Below are 27214 nucleotides of genomic sequence, written 5' to 3'. Positions count from 1 at the left end.
ATAAACGTTAAAAAAAAAAAAAACAAATAAATCCTGCAAGGGTGAGATTTGGATTTAATGAGTTAGAATGCAATGACAGGTTATTGTCATTATTTAAAATTTCAATAAAAATGCACTCTCCAAAGTGTAAGCCAGGAAAATGTTCATTGGTTTGTGTTCCTAAGAAACTTGACTTCATAAAATGGGCAAATACCCAGATTTCAAAAGGGAAGCCCAAATATGTCCATATTCTGCCAAAAATCATTAGTCCATAGGCCTATGCGTTTAAAACCAAAATTTAATAATTTTTATTAAGAAACTGGCATTAGCAATCAAAATTTAAGATAAGGTAACTTGGTACTAAATGCAAGCTTTGAAAACCAGGATAATGGGGGTGCATGATTCTGTCGGTTAAGCATCCTACTTCGGCTCAGAACATGATCTCATATGGTTCGTGGGGTCCAGCCCCGCAGTGGACTCTGTGCTGACAGCTCAGAGCTTGAAGCCTGCTTCAGATTCTGTCTGTCTGTCTGTCTGTCTCTCTTGCCTCTCCCCAGCTTATGCCCTCTCTCTCTCTCTGTCTCGCAAAAGTAAATAAACATTAAAAAAAAAAAAGAAGAAAGGAAAGCCAGGATAATGATTTCCTAACCAGGATGTATAAATATACGTTCGTTTTTTAGTGCTGTAATGATATCAAAGCCAACGGGACTTTTTCCCTCCACGTTCGACTGGAAGACTAATGGTTTCTTTTTTCATCTCTCCTTTTCGTATCAACGGAATACCACATTTGATAACATTTATGGTGAAGAAAAATAAGTACTATCTATCTCTGAATTTATTAAGGAATTTGTAGAACAGTTTTGTGACTCTTCTTTATTTAGAGCAATACCCTAGAGATTATATTTGTATAGAGATTTAGCATTTCCAAATGCTTACAAGTGCATTATCACATTTAATGCAAATTGTTCATACACATCATTAGCTCCATTATTCAGGCAACATCTGCTCAGTTTACATATTATTCATGACGTTTCCCCCCCACACCTCCTTTTTCCCTTCCTGGCCTGCAATTTGATCATTTTCTTTCCTATTAGTCTTGTGCTAGTGACAAGGGAGGAAGGAGGAAGAGAGGAAATTCTGGCTAATCCTATTTTAAAATGTATAGGGTTCTTTTAGAAAAAGTGACTGAAGATATTTAAACTGCTAGTGAAATTAAGGCTCTAGTGAGCACAGGCATTAGTGTGAATGATTTGAGTTGCTTTAATGTTTGTGACTTATTCAAATACCTTTAATCTGTAACTTCCAGTTAATAACATAATTGGTTCTAATCATGATTTCCTTGATTTGGGCCTGTGTGCTAGGGATTATTATTTCCATCCAGGACACGGAGAGAGAGAGTTGATTAGTCCCCGCAGAGCCCAGGATTGGAAACCGAGTCACTGGATGCCAAATTGCACCATTCCCTGCAACCAGCATCCCCCAAGCTTCGGCGTGCCTCAGAATCCCAGGGGACTTGTGATGCACAGGCGGCCGGGGGGCCCCAATCCTGAAATTTCTGATTTGGCAGACGAGGTGGAGCCTGAGAATGTGCACTTCTTAAGAAGCAGCCGTAGGACCATTGCTCTAAACCACGGCTGCCTCTCTCAGCTCTTTTTACGCCCCACCGAGCTGCAACCACATCAGAGCAGGGACAGTCCCCTCGAGACCGCGTGGTCCCTCTATGTGCCCGCCCCCCACTGCCAACCAGACACCATCACAGCGCCAGTGTGATGACTGCGTAATTACACGCCACATAACTGCTGCATGAATTGGCTTCCACTTTCTCTTGGTATTGGGGAAACAGCAGATCAAGAGGAACGTGCAAATAACCTTTTTTTTTTCCGTAGGGATCTGTTTAAGCCAAAATGTTTGCTCCTTTTTCTCTTCTAAGCCACTGAATGTATTAAGCAAAACAAAGAGGCACAGGTAATAGGAGAAACTGACCCCCAGCCCCCATCCCGCCCAGGAGTACTTTGTGCCCTCGAGGCACCTGAAGTCACTTGACCACGAGGTAGGACCACCAGGGGTCTGTCCCTCCTCTCCCCAAATGCACAGACCACCACCGTCACCAGTCAATGCCTTCCCAGCTTGGTGAAAGGGGGCTGATTTGCTCTCATCCCATAGAAATAAATGACCTTATTTTGCCCCCCCCAATAATTTCTTCCACTCTTCCTTCCTTTACCTTGCAAAACAAGTCACTTCAAATGGGCATTACTCTGTTAAATTTTTTGCAACAACTTGGGTATATCGACGCTATGCTTTTTGAGGAAAGCGGCCCGATTGTGACACCCCAGACAGTTAAGTACCTGGAGAACCGAGATCCCGTGAACCACAACGTTCTACCCCAGATCCCACTGGCGAAAGTAAAACAGCTGAAAGAAATGGATTACTGACAGTTTGTTAACGTTCAACGGCATGGTCTTACCTATGCACACTAGATCCATAAAACCATACATTCCATAGCAGATTTGAAAAAGGATGTCCTTCCTCTGCCACACTGCATAGGGGCTGAAGGCAGACCAGAGGAGCCAGGTCATACTTGCTATTAAGAACAGGGATCCTAGGATTACAGCAATCATCTGAACTTTCTCAACCAGTGTTATAGAAATGCTTTGCCACTAAAAGAAAAACAGAGGCATGTAAGAAAAAGGTGCTGTGTTCAATTCAAAAAGGAAAAAAAAAAAACATTTTCAGCCCCATGTTTCTCTTCATAATGTTAGACGCTTTTCGATCTGATCAGCCCCCAATGAATTTTTCCATTTCATCCCGGCTATAAAAAATAGACAAGCAGATAAAGATTAATGAATTGCCTTAGCTTCATTATTTTCAGTAATTCACCGCTCTGCACATTTAATCTAGTTTTATTCCAGATAACAGTACTGCAAGCGAATGGCTGAGGAATATTTAGTACCTGGGATCACATTATTATCTTTCATGCATGCACAAAATTAAATATACTCCGAAGATATGCGTTGAAGTCTCCTCTATTTGGAAACTTATTTTGCTTTTTAGCACATTTGGCTACTGCAAAAAAGGGGAACTGTCTCTTGCTTTTGCAAAAAAAAATGTAAGAAACAAATACATAAGTTACATAAGAACATCAATGCAAAAGTCATTAAAGTAATACACTAGAATTCTAAAAGAACTATAAAATTGTACATTATCTGTTACTGGTACATTTCATATACTCAGATATTACTGAATTTTAATTATCTAGTGAGTGATCTGTGAAGCCATTTTTGTCAAGATTTTGAATTGGTAAACAAATGGAATATCTTTGAAATTCACAAACCGTGTAAGTACCACACTAGTCAACGGGGAGAATAATTTGGTATCCTAAGTATCAGTATTTGTGAGGATTTTACAGTCCAAATGATCAAAAGTCTTTCAAGAGTGTTATCAACTTGAAAGGATTAATTAGTCATGTTCTCCCTTTTGCATAATTGAGACAGAAACAAGACTAGGATTGCTATTATGGTTTGTCAGTAAACAATGAAACTCAAAACAACCTGCACAATTTTATTCTGTGTGAAAGGGCTCTGGCTGTTGCAACATATGGCTTGTCAGAAGAATTCCTAAACAGTTTAAATAAGCTTTAAAAACAAATGAGCTTGAACAACCAGCATCCACTGGGTGAATCCGATATTTCCTTAAACTCTTTACTTACCTTAAGTCTGAATATGTGGATCCCAAATGGTAAGTCTGTCACTACCCATGACTCCCTCTTCTCCCTCATTGCTTCTGTCTCTCATCATAAATAATTTATGTATTATATTCAAATATGCATTTTACCTTGCATATTCATAGATATTATTAAACTCTACATTTATTAAAGATTAAATACAAAAATGCATATGAAACATTTAATTCTCTAGGGTCATTTATTTTTCTTTTAAATATTTTATTTTCTTTTATTTATTTTATTTTAACCTTTATTTATTTTTAAGATAGAGACAGCATGTGAGCAGGGGAAGAGCAGAGAGAGAGGGAGACACAGAATCCGAAGCAGGCTCCAGGCTCTGAGCTGTCAGCACAGAGCCCGACATGGGGCTTGAACTCACAAACCATGAAATCATGACCTGAGCCGAAGTCGGACGCTTAACCGACTGAGCCACCCAGGCGCCCCTTCCTTTAAAAATTTTATAACCAAATGACCATTCTGTGGAATTCCATAAGAAACATATTTCTAATGATTTTAAGATGCAGATTCGATTATCGAAAACTGGCTTTTGGTGTACAACTCTGGATGAATAATAATTAAATTAGTCAATATGATTTTATCATTACAAATGAATCAATTTACTTCAAGCATGTACTTGAAGCTATTGTTTTGTTTTGTTTTTTTCTGGCTTCCTGACGTAATTTTAAACTGCCAGGCAATTGAATTTAAAGCCATTTTAGCAGGACCTGGGTGGCCTAGTCGATTGAGCGTCTCTTAGTTTCAGCTCAGGTCATGATCTCACAGTTCATGGATTAGAGCCTCACATCGGGCTCTGTGCTAACAATGCAGAGGCTACTTGGGATTCTCTCTCCTTCTCTCTTTGCCTCTCTCCATCTCGTGCTCTCTCTCTTTCAAAAATAAATACATAAACACTGAATTTTTTTTTTAATTTGGCGTCACCAAACAGGTGTGAAATATTAGTTGCTGTCTTAGTTTAGTTTTGGTGCTCGTTAAAGTTTTGCCTTAAATACCACAACACGGAAAGCTAAGTAGAAAATAACTTCCAACCAACATCCATCCCAGATGGCTGCTATCACATCTCTATGCATTATGGTGTTCTATCAATTTATTAATCATGTCAGATAGATGAGAACAAAGCATGCTTTTAAATCCACGAGGCAAAGGAACACAAGTGGTGTGTGTGTGTGTGTGTGTGTGCACGTGTGTGTGATTTTCATATGGTGAACAATATGTTCCAAAATACATAAGCCAGATTCACCGGAGTCTTGGGTAAGCAGCGAGCGGTAAGTAAGAAGGATTTATCAAAAGTGGTCTTTACTGATACCTATTTTCCTTTTTCAGGAATCCTTTATGTTCCAGATTCATTCCGTAATTTTAGCGGAATTAAATTCAGACAGCTCAATATTGTACAATTCATTATATTGAGCTTCAATTAGGCTTAGTAGTTAATTGATCCAAGACTGCCCGCGTGGCGATTTAGCGAAACATGGTGGTCATAGGCATATGTGGTGAGGTCCTGCTAACCACTTAGATTTTGGTGAACTGATCAGGAGGAACGGATGAAGCTGAAGTGTTTCCTGGGACACAGGAAGTTGTGGTGGTTCACATCTGAGAGTCAGCATGACTGAGAGGGCTGAGAGGCCACTCCGGGTTGGGCAGGTTTTTTTTTTTTTTTTAAGTAGACTTCACACCCAGCCCAGAGCCCAATGCAGAGCTTGGACCCATGACCCCAAGAACAAGACCTGAGCTGAGATCAATAGTCCGACACCTAGCTGAATGAGCCACCCAGGAGCCCTGTGTTGGGAATCTTCTGACACATGAAGCTTAACTATTTCCTGGCAGGGAAGGAGAATGAGTGAATGGACAGACTTACCAGGAATAAGAACCATTGATGTTGCACACCTGTTTGGTGACACCAAATTGAAAATGGCTTAAAATTCAAATACCTGGCAGTTTGAAATTAAGCTGTTTAAAATTACATCCAGAAAGCCAGGGGGGAAAAAAGAGCATAACTCTAAGTTCTCATACCCTGAGATGCTTATTTATTATTATCATAGAAATTATTTTGTGTTGTGGAGATACGAAATAAGGTCAGAAATAATGTTGAGACTTTGGAAGTTTATTTCTAAAGAAGGAAACACTGCTCAAACGCTATAAAAAGCTTCCTGAAATTTTTGGTTTTATATCAGTCCGCTAATGCAAATATGCCAATGCGTCTGAAAGGGCGTCGATGTTCTTCATATACTGATGATCCTTAAAATTAGCACCATTTATCTGAATAGCTAATGAGGGCAAGCCAGTATTGAAACCAAAATCATTAAACTGATTATGAACATGGGGATTTTCCCTTTGAACGCTGATGTCATCTTGGCAATTTCTTTGCCCGTTATATAATGTTCTTATTATTGTTACCATTATGCAAAAAAGTGGGATTGTTCACATTCTTCCCTTAGGAAAAATAATGTTGCTTTCCACCACTAGGAAACACCCACCTGGCGTCTTTGCCCTAGAAGGCACACATTATCTACCGGGCTTAGCCTCAAGAAGCTGTGTTAATGGACCATTAGCTTAGACAATAAAAATAGAGGATGAGTCTCTCGAGGCTATCCCAATGGTATCCAAGGCTTGGATTTCAGTCTGTAAGACATTTCTGATATTTGAACAGAATTTGTCAACTGCTGAACATACTTTTCACCTCTAAAACTTAATATGTAAGCATACGTAATATGCGTGTTTATTTACATTTCTTCCCAAGTTTGGAAAGGTAAGTACTATAACAATGAGCAGATTGACTCTACAGAATTGCTATGATTTATTTCTTTCCATAATATTGGAATATGTTTGACTTTTATCTTCCTGAAAAGATGCTCACTTCTATACAAACTAGTGGATGTATTGTTTCTAGCAAAAGTGGGACCGAGCGGTTCCTCTTTTGAAAGTTCATCCTCATGCAATGTACTAGAAGTAATTTAATAAACATAGTCTATGGTTATATAGGGCCAGTATGTCCCAGGCACTTTTCTAGGAGGTTATGCATATTAATTCATTTAATTCCCACAACAACTCTGTGAGGAACGTACTATTATGATCTCCATTTTAAAGATGAGGAACCTGAGGCAGAGAGAAGTCAAACAATTCGCCCAAGGTGATACACCTACCAAGGGCTAAGGCTGCCATATAAACCCAGGCAGTCTGGCTCCGAGGTTCACTCTCTTATAGACCTGACCCATGAACAACACGGGGGTTAGGGGAACCAACCCCCTCTCCAGCAGGAAACCCATGTATAACTTCTGAATCGCCCCAAACTTAACTACTAATAGCCCACTATTGATAGGAAACCTTAGCAATGACATAAACAGTCGACTGACTCCTACTTTGTGAGTTACATGCTGCGTTCTTGTAACAAAGTGAGCTAGAGGGAAAAAAAACGTTAAGAAAATCATAAGGAGGAGAAAATAACATATTTGCAGTAGGGTACTGCATTTATCCAAAAAAAAAAAAATCCGTGTATAAGTGGACTCACGCCGTTCCAAGCTGTGTTGTCCAAGGGTCACCTGTACCATACGATAATTCTACTATGCTCTGATGACAGTTAACGGCTCACACCCTGTTTTTGCAGTGACACCACAATTTTCCTGGTAACAGCTTCAAGTCTGTCTTCTATGGTCTCCTGAAATAGCTCGCCAGCTGGACTGCTAGCCGTGAGTCATGCCTTGGTCCCCCGTGGCAGCCCCAGTCTACATTCCTAATGAAAGGAGTCCCAGGAAGGAAGGCTACACATATGGCTCAGCACATATTCTGAGTCCTTGGCATATAACTGTTGCAGGAAGGATGAAAGGAAGGGATAGAGGGATATGATGAGGAAGAGAGGGAAGGAAGGGGGAAAGAAGGAAATGAGGAGGAAGGAAGGGAAGGAGGGAAGGAGGGAAGGGGGAAGGGAAAAATGGAAGAAAGAAGGAAGGAAAGAAGAAAGAGGGAGGGATGTGTACGTTCCTCAATTCTGCTTAATCTGCCTGCCTGTATTGTCCCAAATGCATGTACTTACTTTTTATTTTGGTCTCTCTCTGCCTTTGAGCATGTTCCTTTTTCAGCATGCCATGCCCTTCTCCCCTTCCTCACGGGCTGAAATCTCTCACCCATCCTTAACTGGCTTTAATGCCACCTCTTCTAAAAAGCCGTCCCCGCCTCTCCTCGTGCAGATTCCCCCATCTGGACCCCATAATCCACTGTTTCTACTTCTGTGTGGTGTGAATTTCTCTCTTGGATCCCAGGTGATTATCTCCCTGTTGTCCACAGACTGCAAGTTTCATGAAGGCAGAGGCTCAGCCTCATCCCCCCTGATACACACCAAACAGCTGTACGGACCCAGGAAATGCTTCACTACATGGTGTCCTGACTTCAGTTTCCATCATCTATCTGACTGTCACAATGATATTCTCTGCACCTCCATTCTAGTCTTGCTCCAAGATAAAGTTCCAGCTCTGGCCAAGCCACCAAGGAGTAGAGAAGTGAGAATTTAAACTGTGATCTGTTTCCAAAGCCCAAGTTCTTTCTGAAATGCCCTTCTCGCCACCTGCATCAACTGACACATCCTATATTTGAAAGTGAAAACAAACTGGGCATAACTATACCTCCATAAAAATTATACCTCTACAGTTAGGGAAAAGTCAACATATGCGAAAAGCAGTTCAGCACAGCAGAGTCCCAACGAAATATCACCGATCACTTTCTAAATGGCATTCAATACTTCTTGAGTCTGAAATTTGCAGTTTGTTAACTGAATACTAACGTAAAGAAGACAACCTCAAGGAGATGTATCGCTTTCATTTTAATGAAGTTTGAAAGGAAATAAATAAATACACATTGGAAATTATTTAATATTCTCATTATACACGGCTGTTCAGAGATGCACCAAGAAAGGTCCACCAGTCCTAAAAAGACACACACAACGTACATGGCCCGGAACTGGGTATCATTGTGTGTGAGGGTCCATGTCTGTGTGGCGTTCTTCCCGGAAAATTAAATAACTACCCCACTAATTACCACAGACTGCTGTGAAACCATGGCAAAATGGTTGCCTTTCCCAATGAAATCTAACTGATTAGCACAGATTTATAACTTCCTTCAGAGAAAAAAGGATGAAAGAAAAAGCTGGGAATTTTCTTTAAAGAAGTGACGGGAGCCCAAGCCAAGGTAAGAGCAAGTCGTCTCCTGGTATCAGTCACTTCCAGCCAGTAAGATAAGAATTGGAGAAAGGCATACGCTCCATCAGGCCCCCAGGAAGCTATTTAGAAAGATGTACCTGTCATTCCGTTGTCTGAAATAGTTAATGCACCTTCTCAATTTAGAACCCAATTTCCTCCCCGAAAATAACACATGCTCAGAGGGAATGAAATTGAACTCAAGGAAAGTAGGTTCATTGAGTGTGCATTAAATCCTTCATTCTAAAACTGTTTCACCTTTGTTTTTAAAAGGCAGGCCAGATATGAATCATAAGCTAATAGATTTGTAGTATGATGATTTATAGCATGCAGTATGACAGGTGGGATCACTTACCAGTGTCACAGGAGGGAGAACCTGTTCTTAAGAAATGTCCTCTTCAGAAAAGTGAATTTAGCTAAAACCTATTTTCAATCATCTTTAGATGGTATTTAAATTGAGCCACTATAAGTTGGGATTTGAAATGCTGGTAGAAAACATCTCTATGTGTAATCAACCTGACATGCGGATACAACATTCAGTTAGTTATATGCCCCTTCTTTGTAGAGTTGTATTTATAAGCTGCATATTAAACGTGATTTCATGCTTTGGTGTGGGTCTTCTCTGCTAGAAAAGCATCCTCATAAACTTATCAGAGCTGAAATGATAATCAGACAAAAGAGAATTTGCTTTGCCTGAGAAAGGTGAAAAATTGTTCTTTGAGAGAAGCGAAATCTAAACAACTTAGAGAAAATAAATAGGAAAACACGGAACTCCTTCTTTAAAATAGTTAACAAAAACTGATAGAACTCTAGCAAGGCTAATTAAGAAATAAAATTGGGAACATAACATGACTGATCCTACAGATAAAAAGAGTAATAAGAACATATCATAAACAGTCTTATGCCAATTAATTCAATAATAGAGATGAAATAGATGAGTTATTTGCAAAACATAACTTATCAAAATTGACTCAAGAAGAAATAGAATGTATGAATAACCCTTTACAAAATAATTGTACTTATAATTAAAAGACTTCCACAAATGAACAAACACCTCCTGGACCAGATGGTTTTACTGGGAAATTTTATCAGACATTTAGAAAAAAATAATATCAAAGTTACATATACTCTATCAGACGACAAAAGAAGACAGAACATTTCCCAAGATATTTTATGAGGTCATGCAAGACCCCGATACCAAAACCCCAAAAAGAAAAATATGTATATAAAAAAATTCCAGACTAATATTCCCTATCAGCATAAAAGAAAACATAATCCTCTACAAAATACTAGCAAATCCAGTAGTATATAAAAAGAATAATGCAGCTGGAGAGGATGTGGAGAAACAGGAACCCTCTCGCACTGTTGGTGGGAATGCAAATTGGTGCAGCCACTCTGGAAAGCAGTGTGGAGGTTCCTCAGAAAATTAAAAATAGACCTACCCTATGACCCAGCAATAGCACTGCTAGGAATTTACCCAAGGGATACAGGAGTACTGATGCACAGGGGCACTTGTACCCCAATGTTTATAGCAGCACTCTCAACAATAGCCAAATTATGGAAAGAGCCTAAATGTCCATCAACTGATGAATGGATAAAGAAATTGTGGTTTAGGGGCACCTGGGTGGCGCAGTGGGTTAAGCATCTGACTTCAGCCAGGTCACAATCTCGCGGTCCGTGAGTTCGAGCCCCGCGTCAGGCTCTGGGCTGATGGCTCGGAGCCTGGAGCCTGTTTCCGATTCTGTGTCTCCCTCTCTCTCTGCCCCTCCCCTGTTCATGCTCTGTCTCTCTCTGTCCCCAAAATAAATAAAAAACATTGAAAAAAAAAAGAAATTGTGGTTTATATACACAATCGAGTACTACATGGCAATGAGAAAGAACGAAATATGGCCCTTTGTAGCAACGTGGATGGAACTGGAGAGTGTGATGCTAAGTGAAATAAGCCATACAGAGAAAGACAGATACCATATGGTTTCACTCTTATGTGGATCCTGAGAAACTTAACAGAAACCCATGGAGGAGGGGAAGGAAAAAAAAAAAAAAGGTTAGAATGGGAGAGAGCCAAAGCATAAGAGACTCTTAAAAACTGAGAACAAACTGAGGGTTGGTGGGTGGTGGGAGGGAGGGGGGGGTGGGTGATGGGTATTGAGGAGGGCACCTTTTGGGATGAGCACTGGGTGTTGTATGAAACCAATTTGACAATAAATTTCATATATTGAAAAAAAAAAAGAATAATGCATCATGAGTGAGCGGGGTTTATCCTAGGGATGAAAGATTGATATAACAAAATGTCAATCAATGTAATTAACAATACTAACAAACAAAAAAGCGAAGAAAAAAGAAACAGATCTTACCAAAAGATGCATAAAGTTACATGACAAACACCCATTCATGATGAAAACTAGGAAAGAAAGAAAACTTAACCTGTAAAGGGCATGTACAAGACTTAAAGCTAGGATCATACTTAATGGTGGAGGAAAAGAAAGAATGCTTTCCCCCCCTAAGATCAGGAACTGGGCAGAGATCTCCACCCTTATTACTCCTATGCGCTAGTGAACTAGATAGACATCCTCGTCAATGGAATAAGTCAAGAAAAAAAAAAGGTTTCTATTTGTAGATGATATGGTGATCTATGTAGAAAATCCTAGAAAATCCACAAGAAAACCTAACAGAATTAGGAAGTTAATTTCGCGAAGCCCCAAAATACAAGGTCGATAAACAAAGATCAATCGTATTAAATACCTCCGCAAAAAGTTGGAAAATAAAATTACAAAAAACAGCGCTACATTAAAAATACCATAAATCATAAATTACTTAAGACTAACATGTTTAAAAGATAATCTACAAGTCACTGCTGAAATAAAGAGGACTTAAAGAAATGGCTTTCATGAAGACTCACTATTGTTCAGATAATTGTTCTCCCTAAATTTAGGTTCTACAGTTAAAGGGGAAGAAAAATAGTATCCAAAGCACAAAGGTTTCTTGTTATTGTTTACATTTTCAAAAAAAAAAGGCTGCTGCTCTAGAATTTAAAATGAACACCGATCCATTGATATTATCAATCTACTTTTAACTCACAGTGATTAAAAAAGAAAAACAAATCTCCAAATCATGGGTTGCAGTTTCCACAAGAATTTGGCAGAAAACTCTCTGGACTCACTTTCTTGTAGGGAATAGTCTTGACTGCCACTCCCAGAGCTGGCGGTAATGCATATTCTGCAGGGTGCTGTGTCTTGATCACAGAGCATCATTTGGTTTAATTAAAATGCTTCGAAGTAGATCATGTGACCAACAGGAAAGCCGAGAAGTGGGTGGGCAGGTCTCCATGTGTACCAGGGCATGTTGTGAGGGCTTCGTGCTATGGTATAGGGCTCAGACCACCAATGAAAGTTTTTTCTTCCAGAAACCTGGAAATCCCAAGAGGTTTGACAAGCCATGTACCAGGACTACAGAGATGTACTCGATATGGTTTGAAGCTCAGGGAGAAGAAACTGAGAATCTCAAGGTGAGGGCCACCTTGGGGGTTCCCGGAATGGACTGTCAAGGACTCTGTCCGTGTCCTAAGATGAAATGAAGAAGGAGAGAAATTTTTGTCCCCCAGAAGAAAGCCCCTGGGAGAAGGTGGCCTTTAAGACTTGACTCTGGTAAGGAGATTCTTCTCAGCTTTCCTCACAGCAATTGGGCTCAGTTGTGCTAGACATATGAATAGGGGAGGCTGAGATTTGACTTCAGGGCCAGGAGAATCAAGTCCTGGATGAATTGGGACGAGGTGAACCTAGTCCAAGGCCAAGTACCAACTGTCTAAAAGAGTTGGTCTTAGTAGCTAGATTTTGCTCCCATATGAAATTAAAAGGGACCACAGATCCAGAGGTAGGCCAAAGTGACCAGAGCGTCTGCCAAGTTTGAAAACTTAGTTCTAGGGGGGAAGGAAATTAATCTAAAGTAAAAGTTTGGTTACTAAGTGAGAAGCAGAATTAGCAGAGCCCAAAGATGTGGAGTGGGGAGGGACGCTGCATGGGAGGAGCATCTGTGAATGTCCAGGGACCAGGATACTAACTACATAAGTGAGGTGAACCTTCTAAAGAAATGTGTGTCCAGAAAAACCTTGGTAATAAAAGCTGTCCTTTATCTCGATGTCAAATCTTGGGATAGGACACGAAGTCCCGAAGAATAGCCTACCTGGCTGTCTCTGGAGTCACAGGACGAAGGTAGATCAAAAGAGTAGAAGGTGTAAAAAGTTTTCGTATAGGAGCTGAGTATCCTTATTTGGAAGGTGTAGTCTGAGAAAAATCTCTCAAATGACCGTTAACAGAAGAAACAATTTTTGAACTAACAAGCATTAATTGAGCAACCATAGGGCACGGAGTCCACATGAGAAATGCCAGATTCTAGATCTCACTTAAGAAAAAGCATATATTGATTCTCCCTTCCCCCCCCCTTAATTCTTCCAGAACTATTCCCTATCTCATCTCTCAGTGTTACCTCTTGTTCAGTTGTTTTGTCAGCTATAGGTTTTCATAATTGCCAAAAGTCTTGTGAATCCACACTTAACAGTCCGAAAGTTAAGATAAAAATACACTTTAGCTCTTCAGGGTTCGAGAAATTATACTGCCTTCCCCCTCTCTGTATTAATTCTTTCTGTAACAAAAGCTGGTGCTATCCATTACTCCAAATCAGGGAAATCTGTTCCAAGTGCCAACTTTCTAAAAGAGTTAATCTTAGTAACTAGATTTTGCTCCCACACGAATTAACAGTGTGTCTGTATATAATGCATTTTCAGTTCATTATTCTTCTCAATATTTGATATTAATTATGTTTAAATACAGGTTCCCAAGGATATTTGTATCTAAGTAATTAGTAGGTGGTCATGACCATATTTACGTGTTATCTCCACAAAGAGTTGAGAGCTACCTTTGCTAAAGCTTATTTAAACTTTCAGTGGATTGTTGCTGTGTTCAACCTTGATTCTGAAGCAGAATTTTCATGGAAAGCAACCATCTTTCCATTTTAAATGAGCTCATGTCACCCAAACACTGTATATTCTGGTAGTCAGACATAAAGGTTCACACAGAACTGCACCCTCTTTAAATTTCTGATGTGTATAAATGGAACCCTTCAACATACACTTACCAGATGCCTGGTACATGGCAGACCTTACAGGAGTTAGTAGACTGAGGAAAAATCCTCTTGCTATGAGAAACACTATCTAAGCATTAAAAAGAAGCACAAAGGGCAAAAGGTGAGCTGAGTGTGAACACACGGGTAAGAAGAGTCTGCACAGCGGAGAGTATGCTGAAGACGTGGGGAGAGACGGGACAGGCGGACAAGAAGAAGCGTGCGCAGAGGAGCTGGCAAATAGTGGGGTTTTATTGTTGCTGAAGAGCAGAACCCATGTGGGCAAGTGGTGTGGGAGCCAGCTTGGAAGGGGCTTCCAGAATTGGCGATGCAGTTTGAACTTTATCCTATAAGGCAATGGTTATTAGGTAATCACAAGAAAGAGCCACGTCTTGTGACAAGATGGCTCAGAGAGGTTTATCTGCCTACTTCTGCTCTTGCTTATGGTGTTTCCCAAAGAGGGACACGATACATCCCATCGCACACGCTCTCCTGCCATGCGGCCTTGCCAATCCTTATCAAGAAGGAGCATCAATTTCTCCACTCCTTCGAGTAATGGATGCTTTAGCCAACAGAATATGGCAGAAGTGACCCTATGTCAATTCCACGCACAGATTTTAACTGTCTTCGCAGCTTTTTTCTGAAGAAGTGTGGCTCCCCCAAGACCGCCATGCCGTAAGAATCTCAAGCCATGAGGAAAAGCCCAAGGAGTACGGGGGCATTAGGCACGTGAATGACAGGTGATCTGGGATGTGGCTTCTCCAGGCCCCAGAACCTCAGCGGACACCACAGGGATCACAGACGAATCACCCAGCTGAACCCTTTCCAACTACAAAATCATGAGCAAAAGAACCACGAAGTACTGGGATAGCTTTTTTCGATAGCAAGAGACAAAGTGGAACCCATCCATTCGCAGATCATTCCTTGCATTGTGGTAATTGCGGGATGAGAATTAGAAAACCAGACTCTTGGTGTTTCGCCCCCTCACTCCGGCTCCCCAACTCTCGACCCTTCTCATCCTCATTTTTAAATGAAGATTTCAATTAGATCGCCTGTAAGTCTCACTTCTACTCTACAATTCCCTCAAATATGCCTTTTTATTATATAACTTGCGTTCACACCATTTTTCTTATCCCTCCATCTTCTCTCCATATGCACTTAGGGTTCTTGTCCTTAAAAACGTGAGAAATATTTGGGGGGTAATGGAAATGATCTAAAATTGGCATGTGGTGATGGTTGCACAAGCCAATATACTTACTAAAAATTATTGAATTGTGCACCAAAAAAATGGATGATTTTTATGGTATGTAAGCTATGCCTCTCAATAAAACTATTTTTTAAGCCCTCAAGAAATCCTTAAAATAGCAAACTGAGTGAAATCTTTTCAGCAATTACTTGCTTGGTTGGTGTGTGCTATCGTTTACAAATGTTTTATCCTTAAAATGTGTTTAATTTTTTAATTAAATATAATTTCTAGTACAACCCCACAGAGAGGGGACCCCTAAGAAGGCCATTTACCTGAATTCACTCTTCTCAGCTTTTCAATTCCTAGAAAGGTGCACACCAGATAAAGAGTTTGGACTCTGAGGTCAGATTCGAACACCGGCTCCGACATTTCCACTTCTTTGCTGTGGGACTTTGGACAAGAACCTTTTTTTCCTCATTTAAATTGAGATCCTGGTAACTATCTCAAAGGTTGTGGTGAGGAGGGGCACCTGGGTGGCGCAGTCGGTTAAGCATCCGACTTCAGCCAGGTCGCGATCTCGCGGTCCGTGAGTTCGAGCCCCGGGTCGGGCTCTGGGCTGATGGCTCAGAGCCTGGAGCCTGTTTCCGATTCTGTGTCTCCCTCTCTCTCTGCCCCTCCCCCGTTCATGCTCTGTCTCTCTCTGTCCCAAAAATAAATAAAAAATGTTGAACAAAGGTTGTGGTGAGGATTAAATGATAATACACACATACACACACAACATACACACACATACATGCGCTACATAACATATACACACACACACTGTATACATGGGGCACATAACCAGTACTCCTTCAGCTATAATTATCATTCCAAAGACAAAAGAGCCCTAATTGACAACTTCTCTGAGAAAGGGAAATCCCTGAGCCATCTGCTTCTAGATGCTTCTAGAAGAAGTCTGACGGAAGAATGGTCAGCAGTGTGTCTGAACAAGGCTGCCCTGTCCCGCTCCCAGTTTCACCCTAAACCATGTCCCATTTCCCGACATCCTGCCATGGTGAGCATGTCACTTTGCTTGAGCACAAAGAAATCCTTTCCACAAACAAGAACTCTCTTAAGTGAGATCTGGCAACTCATTAAGGGGGGAAAGGGGGGAAGGAAGAGCTATGATATCTTCTCATATTTATTCTTTACTCTCAGCAATACTTTAATAAAACAAAGCCCTTCCCACCAGCTCCAGGAATTCCTCACTGACCCATAGTTTTCTCACTAATAAGGGTTTTATAGGAATAATAAAGAAGCTTTTCCTCACTCAAGAGATATCTTCCCTCTGTGTAAACTTTAGGCCATTCATTTACATTGCGATTGAGAAGCCACGGTGGCGTGGGCCAGGCAGAGTGCTGGACGGGACACTGCCACGAGATGCGCTCGCCCCTGCCCTGAACACTTGACTGCCGGGTGAAGAATTCGGACTCACCACCAGCGACCGCAGGGGACACCCCAGCAATCGCATCTTTGCAACGACGCTATCAAAATGCATAGCAGAGATACACTTCATAATCAGAAGCCACATTAAGCATAGAGGAGAAGGTAGTGTGCGCTCTGGGGTTTTAAAGCATCAGCAGAAGTCACTAGGTGGAAAAGAAGGCACCAGACAGAAGACCGAATGCCTGTCATTCTCTAGCTTTAGGTCTGCGTTAATTTCATCTTCTCCTTCACTGGCCTTTCCTCATGGTTTTGAGTTCTCCTCCCACACCGAGTTTTGCGAGCCAATGGCAGTCCAATGGTGACTTCCTTTGCCATTAATGTGAATAATCCAGTATAACATCTGATCTCCACCTTCAAGTAGCCCACAACCTCTTGAGTGATTAGACCGATGCCTGGCAAGCAGGGGGCGGGGAGGACATACTGTACAAAGACAGCATGTAATTAAGTCCACAAGTTGTGCAGAAGAGACTCTGGGTTTCATAGGAGGAGTCTGACAGACAGACATCAACACAATCTAGAACAGCTTCTCGGAAGAGACAGGCTGGCCTGTGAACGGCAGGGGGAATTCAGAGATGTGAAAGTTTGAGCTAAAACCTTCCAGAAGGAGCCACTCCAGCAAGGCTCCAAGGAGGGAGAATGAGCAAGAGACGCTCTTGTGGTTTAAAAGAAAAGGGCCCGGAGGGCGCTTGGGTGGCTCAGTCCATTAGGTGTCCAACTCTTGATTTCTGCTCGGCGGTCCAGCCTCGTGTTGGGCTCTATGCTGAGAGTGCAGAACCTACTTGGGATCCCCTCTCTGCATCTTTTCTGCCCCTCCCCCACTCATGCTTGCTCTCTCTGTCTCAAATAAAGAAATAAAACTTTAAATAAATAAATAAATAAATAAATAAAGGGACCGGGAGTCTAGGATGCGGGAGAAGCTATCTGAAAAGTGAAAAGTGTAGTCAGTGAGATTTGGCTACATAACATCCAGCGACATGACCAGTGTTCTCCCCATGTGGTCCTGTTGTATATGACGACCTGTTTACACGTCTCTTCCCCAACCAACCTCTCTGTGAGCTCTCTGCAGGCAAGGATGGACCTTACTGATGTCTGAGTCTTTGTCTCTTGGCCGCGTGGTGGCCTGTTGGCAGAACTCAAGGAAATTGGGTCAAGAACTGAGGTTTGCTTTTGCTTTGTCTCTTCACGTGACTGACCTGTTTGGACAGCATGAAAGGACCCAAAAGCCATTTTAGCTTTCTGATTCCAGCCTGGTGGTTCTCAGTCAGGTCTGATTTTGCTCCCACTCACTCCGCACGGGTCATCTGACAATGTCCGGAGACATTTCTGCTTGGCATTACTGGCCCTACTCGTGTCTAGCGGACAGAGATCAGAGACGCTGCTCAACATCCTACAGGCTGCAAGCCAGCCGCCCCAACAAAAAACGTGTCTGGCCCAAAATGTTGACAGTGCCAAGTTCGTGAAACCCTATTCTAGTCTATCACACTTAAGACCAAAATAGATGTTGGGGCGCCTGAGTGAGCATTCAACTCTTGATCTTGGCTCAGGTCATGATCTGATCTCACAGTTCGTGAGTTCAAGCCTGGCGTCAGCCTCTGTGCTGACAGCGTGGGGCCTGCTTGGGATTCTCTGTCTCTCTCTCTCTCTCTCTCTCTGCCCTGTGCGCATGGCATGCTCTCTCTCTCTCTCTCTCAAAAATAAATAAACTTTAAAAAAAAAAGATGAAAATAGATGCCGTGTTTGGATTGTTGGGGTTCTAGTTGTATTCTCTTCTGAACAGAAAGCATGTGAAAAGAAATGAGGGGGAAAGAGCCGAATTCTTTTCAAGATAATTGCACTTAGTTTCCCAGGAAACTTAACAGCAGAGACATCCAAGGTATGCCACGGGTCATCTCATCAGCCAGCAAACTCCATTACATGGTTGCTGCGTCCAGAAAATGTGTGAGGAACGGTGCAGAGAGGATGTTGTCAGATGGTGACTAATGTGCTGATGTGTCCGAGGTGCCTTAGTTAAAAACAAGTTCAAAGTCTTTGTGATTCTGCATGAAAGAAGCTACATGTATATATTAGCATTACATGCTACTTTTAAAGTGAATGAGAGATGATTCAATAAAGCACTGATGAAGGAGGGCAAGGCATGATGCTTAAGGAAAGATTTCTTTATAGCATGGGAGAGAGATAGATAGGGAAGGAAGGAAGGAAAGAAGGAAGGAAGGGAGGGAGGGAGGAAGGAAGGAGGGAGGGAGGGAGGGAAGGAAGGAAGGAAGGAAGGGAGGAAGAAGGGGAGAGAAGGGAGGGTGGGAGGTTGGATGAGTCAGTGGTCGATAGATTGGTGGACAAAGAAACAGACTGAACTACCCTCACCCAAGGCCACTGCCAAGGTCACTATAACATCCATAATGCTGTAGAGCCATCCCGCATTGTGTCTCCATACACTGTAACCCCCCAGGTTAGTGGAAACAGTTGGCCTTTTCTGGTTTTGATCAAGAATTGGAAGGGGCGCCTGGGTGGCTCAGTCAGCTAAGCTTCGACTTTGGCTCAGGTCATGATCTCACGGTTCGTGAGTTTGAGCCCCACATCAGGCTCTGTGCTGACAGCTCAGAGCCTGGAGCCTGCTTTAGATTCCTTGTCTCCCTCTCTCTCCGGCCCTCCCCCATTCGCCCTCTCTCTGTCTCTCAAAAATAAATAAGGCTTGGGGCGCCTGGGTGGCGCAGTCGGTTAAGCGTCCGACTTCAGCCAGGTCACGATCTCGCGGTCTGTGAGTTCGAGCCCCGCGTCGGGCTCTGGGCTGATGGCTCGGAGCCTGGAGGCTGTTTCCGATTCTGTGTCCCCTGCTCTCTCTGCCCCTCCCCCGTTCGTGCTCTGTCTCTCTCTGTCCCAAAAATAAATAAAAAACGTTGAAAAAAAAATTAAAAAAAAAAAAATAAGGCTTAAAAAAAGTTAAAGAGAAGTGGAAGAAAGCCATCCACAAAGATTAGGGTGGCACCTTTAGGTAGAGGAAACTGCCTGACAAAATAAATTACTGTGTTGTAGAGGGGAAAGCTCTAGTTCTGAGAGGAATGGTCAGCACAGAAGAAAAATGCGTCCATTGAGGGCCAAATTCAGCCTGTGCCGGATCCGAACATACACAATTTAGAACCTGTCCTCATAAAAGCACATTTGGAAGGAGGCAGACAGCTCCTCAGAGGCCCTTCATTTTAAGGACGAGCCAAGAGTGGTACAAGCCGAGAAGGCTCTGGGGCAAGGCTGCCGAGCTGGCTGATGGGACATGGACCCCAGAATCGGTCCAGGGCTCCTGGAGCTCAGCTGCGGGGCCTCGGGATTTACCCTGCAACCTCACCCTCTCCAGATGGGCCATCTGCTCATTCCATGTTGGCTCTTAGTCTCAGTCACTCTTAGTCTGGTCCTGCCGCTGCAGGACGGTCAGCCCGTTCCTTATGACGGCGGCAGAAGCCTCCTGCCCCAGGACCCTCGACCGCGGCCAGGGCCCTGGCCGCAGGTGAGGTGTGATACAGAACCGCACCTGTACTCCATCTGGAAAACATTCCTGAATGAGGAGTGTCACCGAAGGAACGACGATGAAATTATCCTCACGACAGCTCACCTGGCTTTTAAGCAGCTTTGCTGATGAACAAGATTGATGTGATAGAAGATGCGGAAGCAAATTTTCTAGAGTTTTCCCTCCCCAGAAAGAGATTGAGAGTGGGGGGAAAAAAAAAAAAGAAAGAAGGGGTTTGAAGATAAGAGGGCTTGAGGGAAGCACTATTGATATTTTTGGAAATCATATTACCATGTTGTTGCTTTTTCCGAGGTTATGTCCCTAGTGAAGGATAATTTATTCTTCAAGAAACTTCTTTGACAAGTTTTGCAAGTGAAAGTGCATACCCAGAGACGAGCACACTTTGCAAACAGCAAAATAAGGCAACTTGTACCCCCAATAATTGATACATTATGAAATAGCTGCAGCAACATTAAAAGGGCCCCCCCTCCCCCACCAACACCCACTACAAGAAATAAAACCTCTATCTGGGCATTTTAGGGCACAGAATAGGAGAGGGCGGGCAGGCACAGGGTTGTAGTGACGGGTACAGAACCGGGAAGGTCCTTTCTTAACATCGGCCAGGGTGGAGGAAGGGGACCTACTGGTGGCCAAACTGTTCCCAGGAAAGGACAGGCTCCAGGTGGAGAAAAGGAGCACGCAAGGTCAGACCTGTTCCCTCGCAGAAGCCCCAGCAGCCTGGGACAGGAAGGAGGGGAAAGAAGGAAGGGGAGGAAGGAGCCGCGAAGCAAGAGATCCCGAGCGAGCACGGTACAGACGTCCACAACCAAGGTGGCCGTCGTGGTGGCGGTGACGTCTGACATTAAAAAGCTCTCGCCGACATGAAAAAGCCAGGACGACGGGCAACACAAAACAAGGCCACTGTGCTTCCAGGGAGCTGAGGCACGTGAGAAAACCGTGCTCTGGGCTGTGTCTCTCCGGCAGCCGCAGAAGTGGGGGTCTGGGTGAACAGCTTGCCCGAGACAGCCTCTGTGTCGTGTGTGTGTGCGTGAGTACATGTGTGCGTTCATGGCGGTGCGCCTGTGTCCACAGACTGCCGTTGCCGACGGTCAATGTCAGAAGCCTCAGCGCAGCCTCAGTGTAGCTCAATGGACCTCAGTCAGAGTCCTAACCGCTGGGGCACCTGAGTGGCTCAGTCCGTGGAGTGTCTTCTGACTTCGGCTCAGGTTACGATGATCTCATGGTTCGTGAGTTCAAGCCCCGCATCGGGGGCTCACTGTTGTCAGGGAGAAGCCCGCTCCAGACCCTCTGTCCCCCTGTCTTTGCGCCTCCCCGGCCTGTGCTCTCTCAAAAATCAATAAACAGTTTTTTTTTTAAAAAAGAGTCCTAACTGCATTTTCTGCAGCACCTGGGAAATCTGCTTGTTGTTTCAGAGCCTCAGTTTCCTCAAACGCAAAACACCAACCTGTAGGAGTGCTGTGAGCAGCACAAGAGATAAGTTTTACACAAACACTTAGCGGTATCCTTGGAACATAAGCACTCAATGAACGACATCCAGCTATTAACTGTTAAGAGGGCGGACCTCCCAGAAACTCACCAGCTGAGCTCTGAGAGAAAGCAAGCCCAGAGATGCTTTCTCAAATGATCAAACACAGCAACTACTACTCTTTTTCCAGGATCACTAGAGTGACTTATCAGTGAAGTCCCATTTGGGGAATGTATTTTCTTTCTGGTTCTCTAGAAAACCTGAGCATATTCTATTTATATATTTTGTTACTGGTTTAGAAAAATTTAGAATATTTGTAATTTTAAAGGCCTCCTTTAAAGGACAAAAATGATAATTTTAGGTTGGGACACTGAGCCCAAGATCACATAGTTCAGTTTCAGTATATGTAAGATCGTTTTGCACAAAAGAATCACTCAATCGTGTCACTGGTCTCAAAGGGGACCAGACGTAATGAAGAAGACCGTCCATCCCATCTACTTTTGAATTTTTCAAAATTCACTGACATACAGGCTTGTAGTCGTAGGTGAAGAACCGCGTCTTCGTATATGAAGTGCACAACCATAATACAATTTAATAGAACCGCATAATATAAAGTGGATATGTATTTGGACTAGAGAATATTAGAGTTTTGAAAAAAGTACATAGAAACCATCTAGTCCAAATTCCCATTATACATAAACTGGGACCAAAGGTAAAGTGACCTACCCAAGATCACACAGCTAGTTAATGGCCAACATAACAAAAGTTATAGATCTGTTTTGTTATTAGTACAGACCTTATTTATTATTATAATTAATAATAGCAGACTCAGAAAATGGTGTGATTTTATATTTCTAATTTCCAGCCCAGGCAGTAATAGTTACTGTATTCCTTGAGGTCTGACAGGAAGATAATGGGTTCTATATCAAAAGCTGAGGAATTAAAGAGTGATATAACCAGAAAGCACGACGGGTAGGGTATCCATGATAGGCAATTGCTCAGACATGGCCGACACCCCTAGTGAACTAAAGTCTTAACAATATGTGATATATTTAAAATGAATCTTTGGCAGACATATTCTTTTTCCTTAAAATTATTAGTAGCCTAACATAATTTATAGAAAGCTCTTTGTATATTGGATTGGCAATATTCAAGGTATTCTATGCTTTTTTATTCTTTTGGTGATGGGGAGTTGAGACCTCCATTCCAAAAGAAGTAAGTTATATCTAACGTACAGTTTACCATTTCTTTCTTTTTTTTTTTTTTAAGTGTATTTATTTTGAGAGAGACAGAGACAGAGAAAGTCAGTGAAGGGTACAGAGAGAGAGAATCCCAAGCAGGTTCCTCACTGCCACGGCACAGCCCGACACGGGGTTTGAACCCATGAAGCTGTGAGATCGTGACCTGAGTCCAAACCAAGAGTTGGACACTTAATGGACTGAGCCACCAAGGCGCCCCCAGTTTACCATTTCCCTGAAACAACTGTGTTTAATGTTAACCAGCATTCAAATGAAAAGTAGGACTAAAATTTGGAATATTTCCAGGCATACTAAAGAAATACACTGCTGTTAGTGCCCCATTTTTAAAAATATAGTTTTATTTATTTTATTTTTTTTAAAGATTTGACATTTAAGTAATCTCTACATCCAACACAGGGCTCAAACTTACAAACTTGAGATCAAGAGTCGCATGCTCTACCCGCTGAACCCGCCAGGCTCCCCCAAAAGATAGAATTTTAGAAAAATGGGGGCACCTAGGTGGCTCGTTCAGTTAAGCATCTGACTCTTGATTTCAGTTCAGGTCATGATCTCATGGTCATGAGATTGAGCCCATGTCAGCTCCACTCAGTGTGGGGCCTGCTTACGATTCTCTCCCTCCCTCTCTCTCTCTGCCTCTCCCCACTTGAGTGTGCAGGCCCAGCTCTCTCTCTTTCTCTCTCAAAAATAAAATGAAATGAAATAAAATAAAATAAAATAAAATAAAATAAAATAAAATAAAATAAAATATCATTTTTTAGATCATAGTCTACCTTCTCCAACTAAAAAAATAGACAGGTATTTGAGTGAGGATAAAAAGGGGCATAATTAAGGAATGACCTTATTAGAATCTCAACACCACCCTGTCTCTGAGAAATGGTTAGCAATACAATCCATTTTCCTAATTCCAATATTTTACATCAAGGGAGTATTTTTTTATTTTCAAAGGAAGGTCACTGTCTTACTCTTTCACAGAGTAACAGAAACCTTGGTTTTAAGATGAAAACCAAGGGGCGCCTGGGTGGCTCAGTCGGTTAAGCGGCCGACTTCAGCTCAGGTCACGATCTCGCGGTCCGGGAGTTCGAGCCCCACGTCGGGCTCTGGGCTGATGGCTCAGAGCCTGGAGCCTGTTTCCAATTCTGTGTCTCCCTCTCTCTCTGCCCCTCCCCCGTTCATGCTCTGTCTCTTTCTGTCTCAAAAATAAATAAAAAACGTTAAAAAAAATTAAGATGAAAACCGATATGATACAACTAAAGACAAAGGTATAGAAAGAGTCTAAAATCTGAAAAAGGTTTTTTTGGGTTTCATTTTGGCACTGATCATGTTTGTGCATTCTTTTCAACATGGCCTTTTTTTCTTACTTCCAGCTTGTTTACCACCCAGGAAAGCATCCTTGCTCTTGATGGAGTTGTAATCTCCCCTTTTCGTCCAGAACTGCCGCTTTGCCCAACCGGTAGATGCAGAGAACCTACTGGCAGGTATACTGGGGCCGGCTCTCCTGCAATTCTTTCTTTTATAAACAAGAAGAAATGGCTGCCTGAATTATTAATATGAACATGAAATAACAATATGATTTCCCGTATCTTCCCTGAGATTCTATTTACTTTGGTTATTTGGATTGTCATTTTAAGCATAAGACAAGAATAACAACAACAACAACAACAAAACAAATTCCTGTGCTGTGGAATCCAAACCCAGCAACCAAGCTTTTCTAGTTGCTACTATTCATCGGTAGCACTTAACTGCACACCATGGCTCACGCTGTTGCGACATTCAGCTTTTTGCGCTGAATAAATTCCTGTCACCGGTGAGGTTCATGAATAGGATTATGAGTCTTGACTTTGCAGTAGCATTTTTAACGAAGGCCGGGGTGGAACTTTGCAAAGGGCATTTTGCAGTAAGAATAACTTAAAATGAAATATTTAGCCAATCTACTTATTAAGATGAAATTTGGGAGTCTAATTTAAACCATTATTTTGGAACGAGTGCCCTCTCCTTCCCTAACGCGTCCACTTTTGTCATAACACTGGCACCCAGTAGGCACTTAGATTCTCTTCCTTCGCGTCCCTGAGTGGCATTTTGTGCGCGCCTGGCTCTCTCCTCAGCAGGGGAGCACCGTCAAGTACAGCTTGATGTCATGGCCTCATCGGTTTACGAGAAAAGAATGAACTCATCAGTAAATCTGAATCAAGAGCCCTGCAACGTAGAAGACAGGACAGAAGCAATAGCATGAAAGGAGAATACTTTTTGCTAAACAAGTATTTTCCGGAGGCATGTACATTACCCGTGGTCTAGGAGTTTCGTACGTTGGGTAAGCAGGAAGGAATAAAAAGATCTAAATAACAATTTGAGAACATTGAAATTGAAACCTGGGACTTATTGACTTCGGGAAATTTTTTTTTCCCTAGGACAATTTCAATATGAGCAGTTTTGCTGACACTGGTTTTGCATGTGCGTCTCTGAGAACTAAATGCTCTTGTAAGCACAGGTTGAAATGCGTTTTGTGAGGTTGCACATCATTGGGGGAAAGAAGGGGAAAGTTGAGTGTGGCATGATTCTAGCCTCTGGAACATGCATGTACTTACTAATGACTGTCAGAACAAAAGAAAATCATCCTCTTTGTGTTTGAGCATATCAAGTCAGTGAATGGTCTTCTTGAAGTTAGTGTCCTGAAATGAAGCATTTCGACCACGCGATGCCTTCTGACTCTTTGAAACCACCAAATTGAATCTAGCTCTGTGAAATCCAATTGACTGTACTTCAGTGCCCAGGTCCTGGGATTCTCTCTCACCAGGAAATATACTGCACAAGATATACTACCTTCATGACAGGTTCCACATCTAACAGGCAACTAAGATTGCCTGATTTTCCATGCTTATGATTTCCTCAAATAACTCTAACTATCTCAAATGGCTTCATTCTTCCCCCAAATTGCAGAGAACTGTTAGTACAGGTGATACAGGAAACAGGTCTCTGCTACCATATGAACTTCGGGAAAAAGAAAAAAAGAAAAAAAAAAGCCATGCTGAGCTACTATTGATTACACTTGGCTGACTTTGATAGAGTAAATAGATCCTATAAACAAGGTTAGCAAAATTAATCTTAAGGCTCCTGGAATCATTAGTAAAACCTGCTATCCTATTGCATATGATGAAAAACATTTTTGGAATCTTTGGAAATAATTCAAAGGTATACCCTCATTCAACGATGAACAGCTGCACAAAGATATCTAAACCTGTGGACAAATGCTTCAGAAATTGGATTTGGGTGAAAGACCCGAAGAACACCTTCATAGCAAGAAGTGGTTTTCTAGAAGTAGTCCCATCACCTCGTGCAGGGGTGAGAGTGTGTCGAGGTTGCCCAGCCAGGACTTTTGAGGAGGACAGCAACGGTGGAGGAGAACTAAACTCTACCACAACGTCAAGCTGGCGATTAGCACCGCAGAGCAATTATCAATGACGAGTCAGAAACACGCTGAAAAGGACAAATGTGTTAAATACTCCAGTGGTAACTGCAGTGGGGATCTTACCAGAGATAGGAAGAGTGAGAGAAAGGATGGGATTTGCAGCTGTTCTGGCTGAAAAGAATCACCTAACTTTACACATGGAGGAGGGGGATCGGCGAAGCACCAGGACCGCTCTGGAAATTTTCTCAAATTGATTTTCTTCAATACAGAGATAAATAAAATATGACTAGATCGGCTCTGCTATAATATGGCTCATTTGGGATGCTGTGAATTATTTATTCCTGACTGTACCCACTCGGCATGTTTATTCACTAACCTTTTAAAGCCATCTCATAAAATGGTGCAAACTTTTCTGAAACTGATTTATTTGGGTAGGCATGCCTCAGGACTAGCTTCTTTGCTCTCCTGAAAGATTTTTGTGTATGCATCCATAAAGGGGATCATACGTTTAGGAAGTGCCCTACACAGAGCAGCAGAGCACAGTCATGTCCCCATTTGGACTGGTCCCACAGGAAGGCCACGTAGGCCTTCTGTGATGAAACTGACGACTGCCTTCTTTAGACTCGGTTGTCTTCCAAAACAACCTAGGAAGTAAAATTCACTCGTTCATCCTACCTTAGTGCCTACTATGTGCCTGATGCTGGGCATATGTTGGTGACAAGTCAGGCAAGTTCCTGCTCATGTGAGAACCACAGCAGAGCAGAAGATTGCAGACATTAGACCAAAGTGGCACAAAGAAAGTCAGCGTGTAACTACGCATTGTGACAAGGGCCATGAGAAGAGACATGGGCTGCTCTGAAGGAGGGAGGCGAACAGAATT

General features: G+C 42.3%; 1 protein-coding gene across 1 annotated transcript in view; it reads right to left on the bottom strand.

Annotated features, from left to right (window-relative positions):
- The window catches only part of MARCHF11 (membrane associated ring-CH-type finger 11), a 110770-nt gene that overhangs the window by 27275 nt on the left and 56281 nt on the right, over positions 1-27214 (bottom strand). The window contains exon 3 of the mRNA XM_043600945.1: positions 2444-2636. Within this exon, the coding sequence (XP_043456880.1) occupies positions 2444-2636 (193 nt within the window). The remainder of the gene's footprint in view (positions 1-2443; positions 2637-27214) is intronic.

This window comes from Prionailurus bengalensis, chromosome A1 (genome assembly GCF_016509475.1).
Source record: "Prionailurus bengalensis isolate Pbe53 chromosome A1, Fcat_Pben_1.1_paternal_pri, whole genome shotgun sequence".
NCBI lineage: Eukaryota > Metazoa > Chordata > Mammalia > Carnivora > Felidae > Prionailurus > Prionailurus bengalensis.
This window is presented reverse-complemented; position numbering and strand designations above follow the sequence as displayed.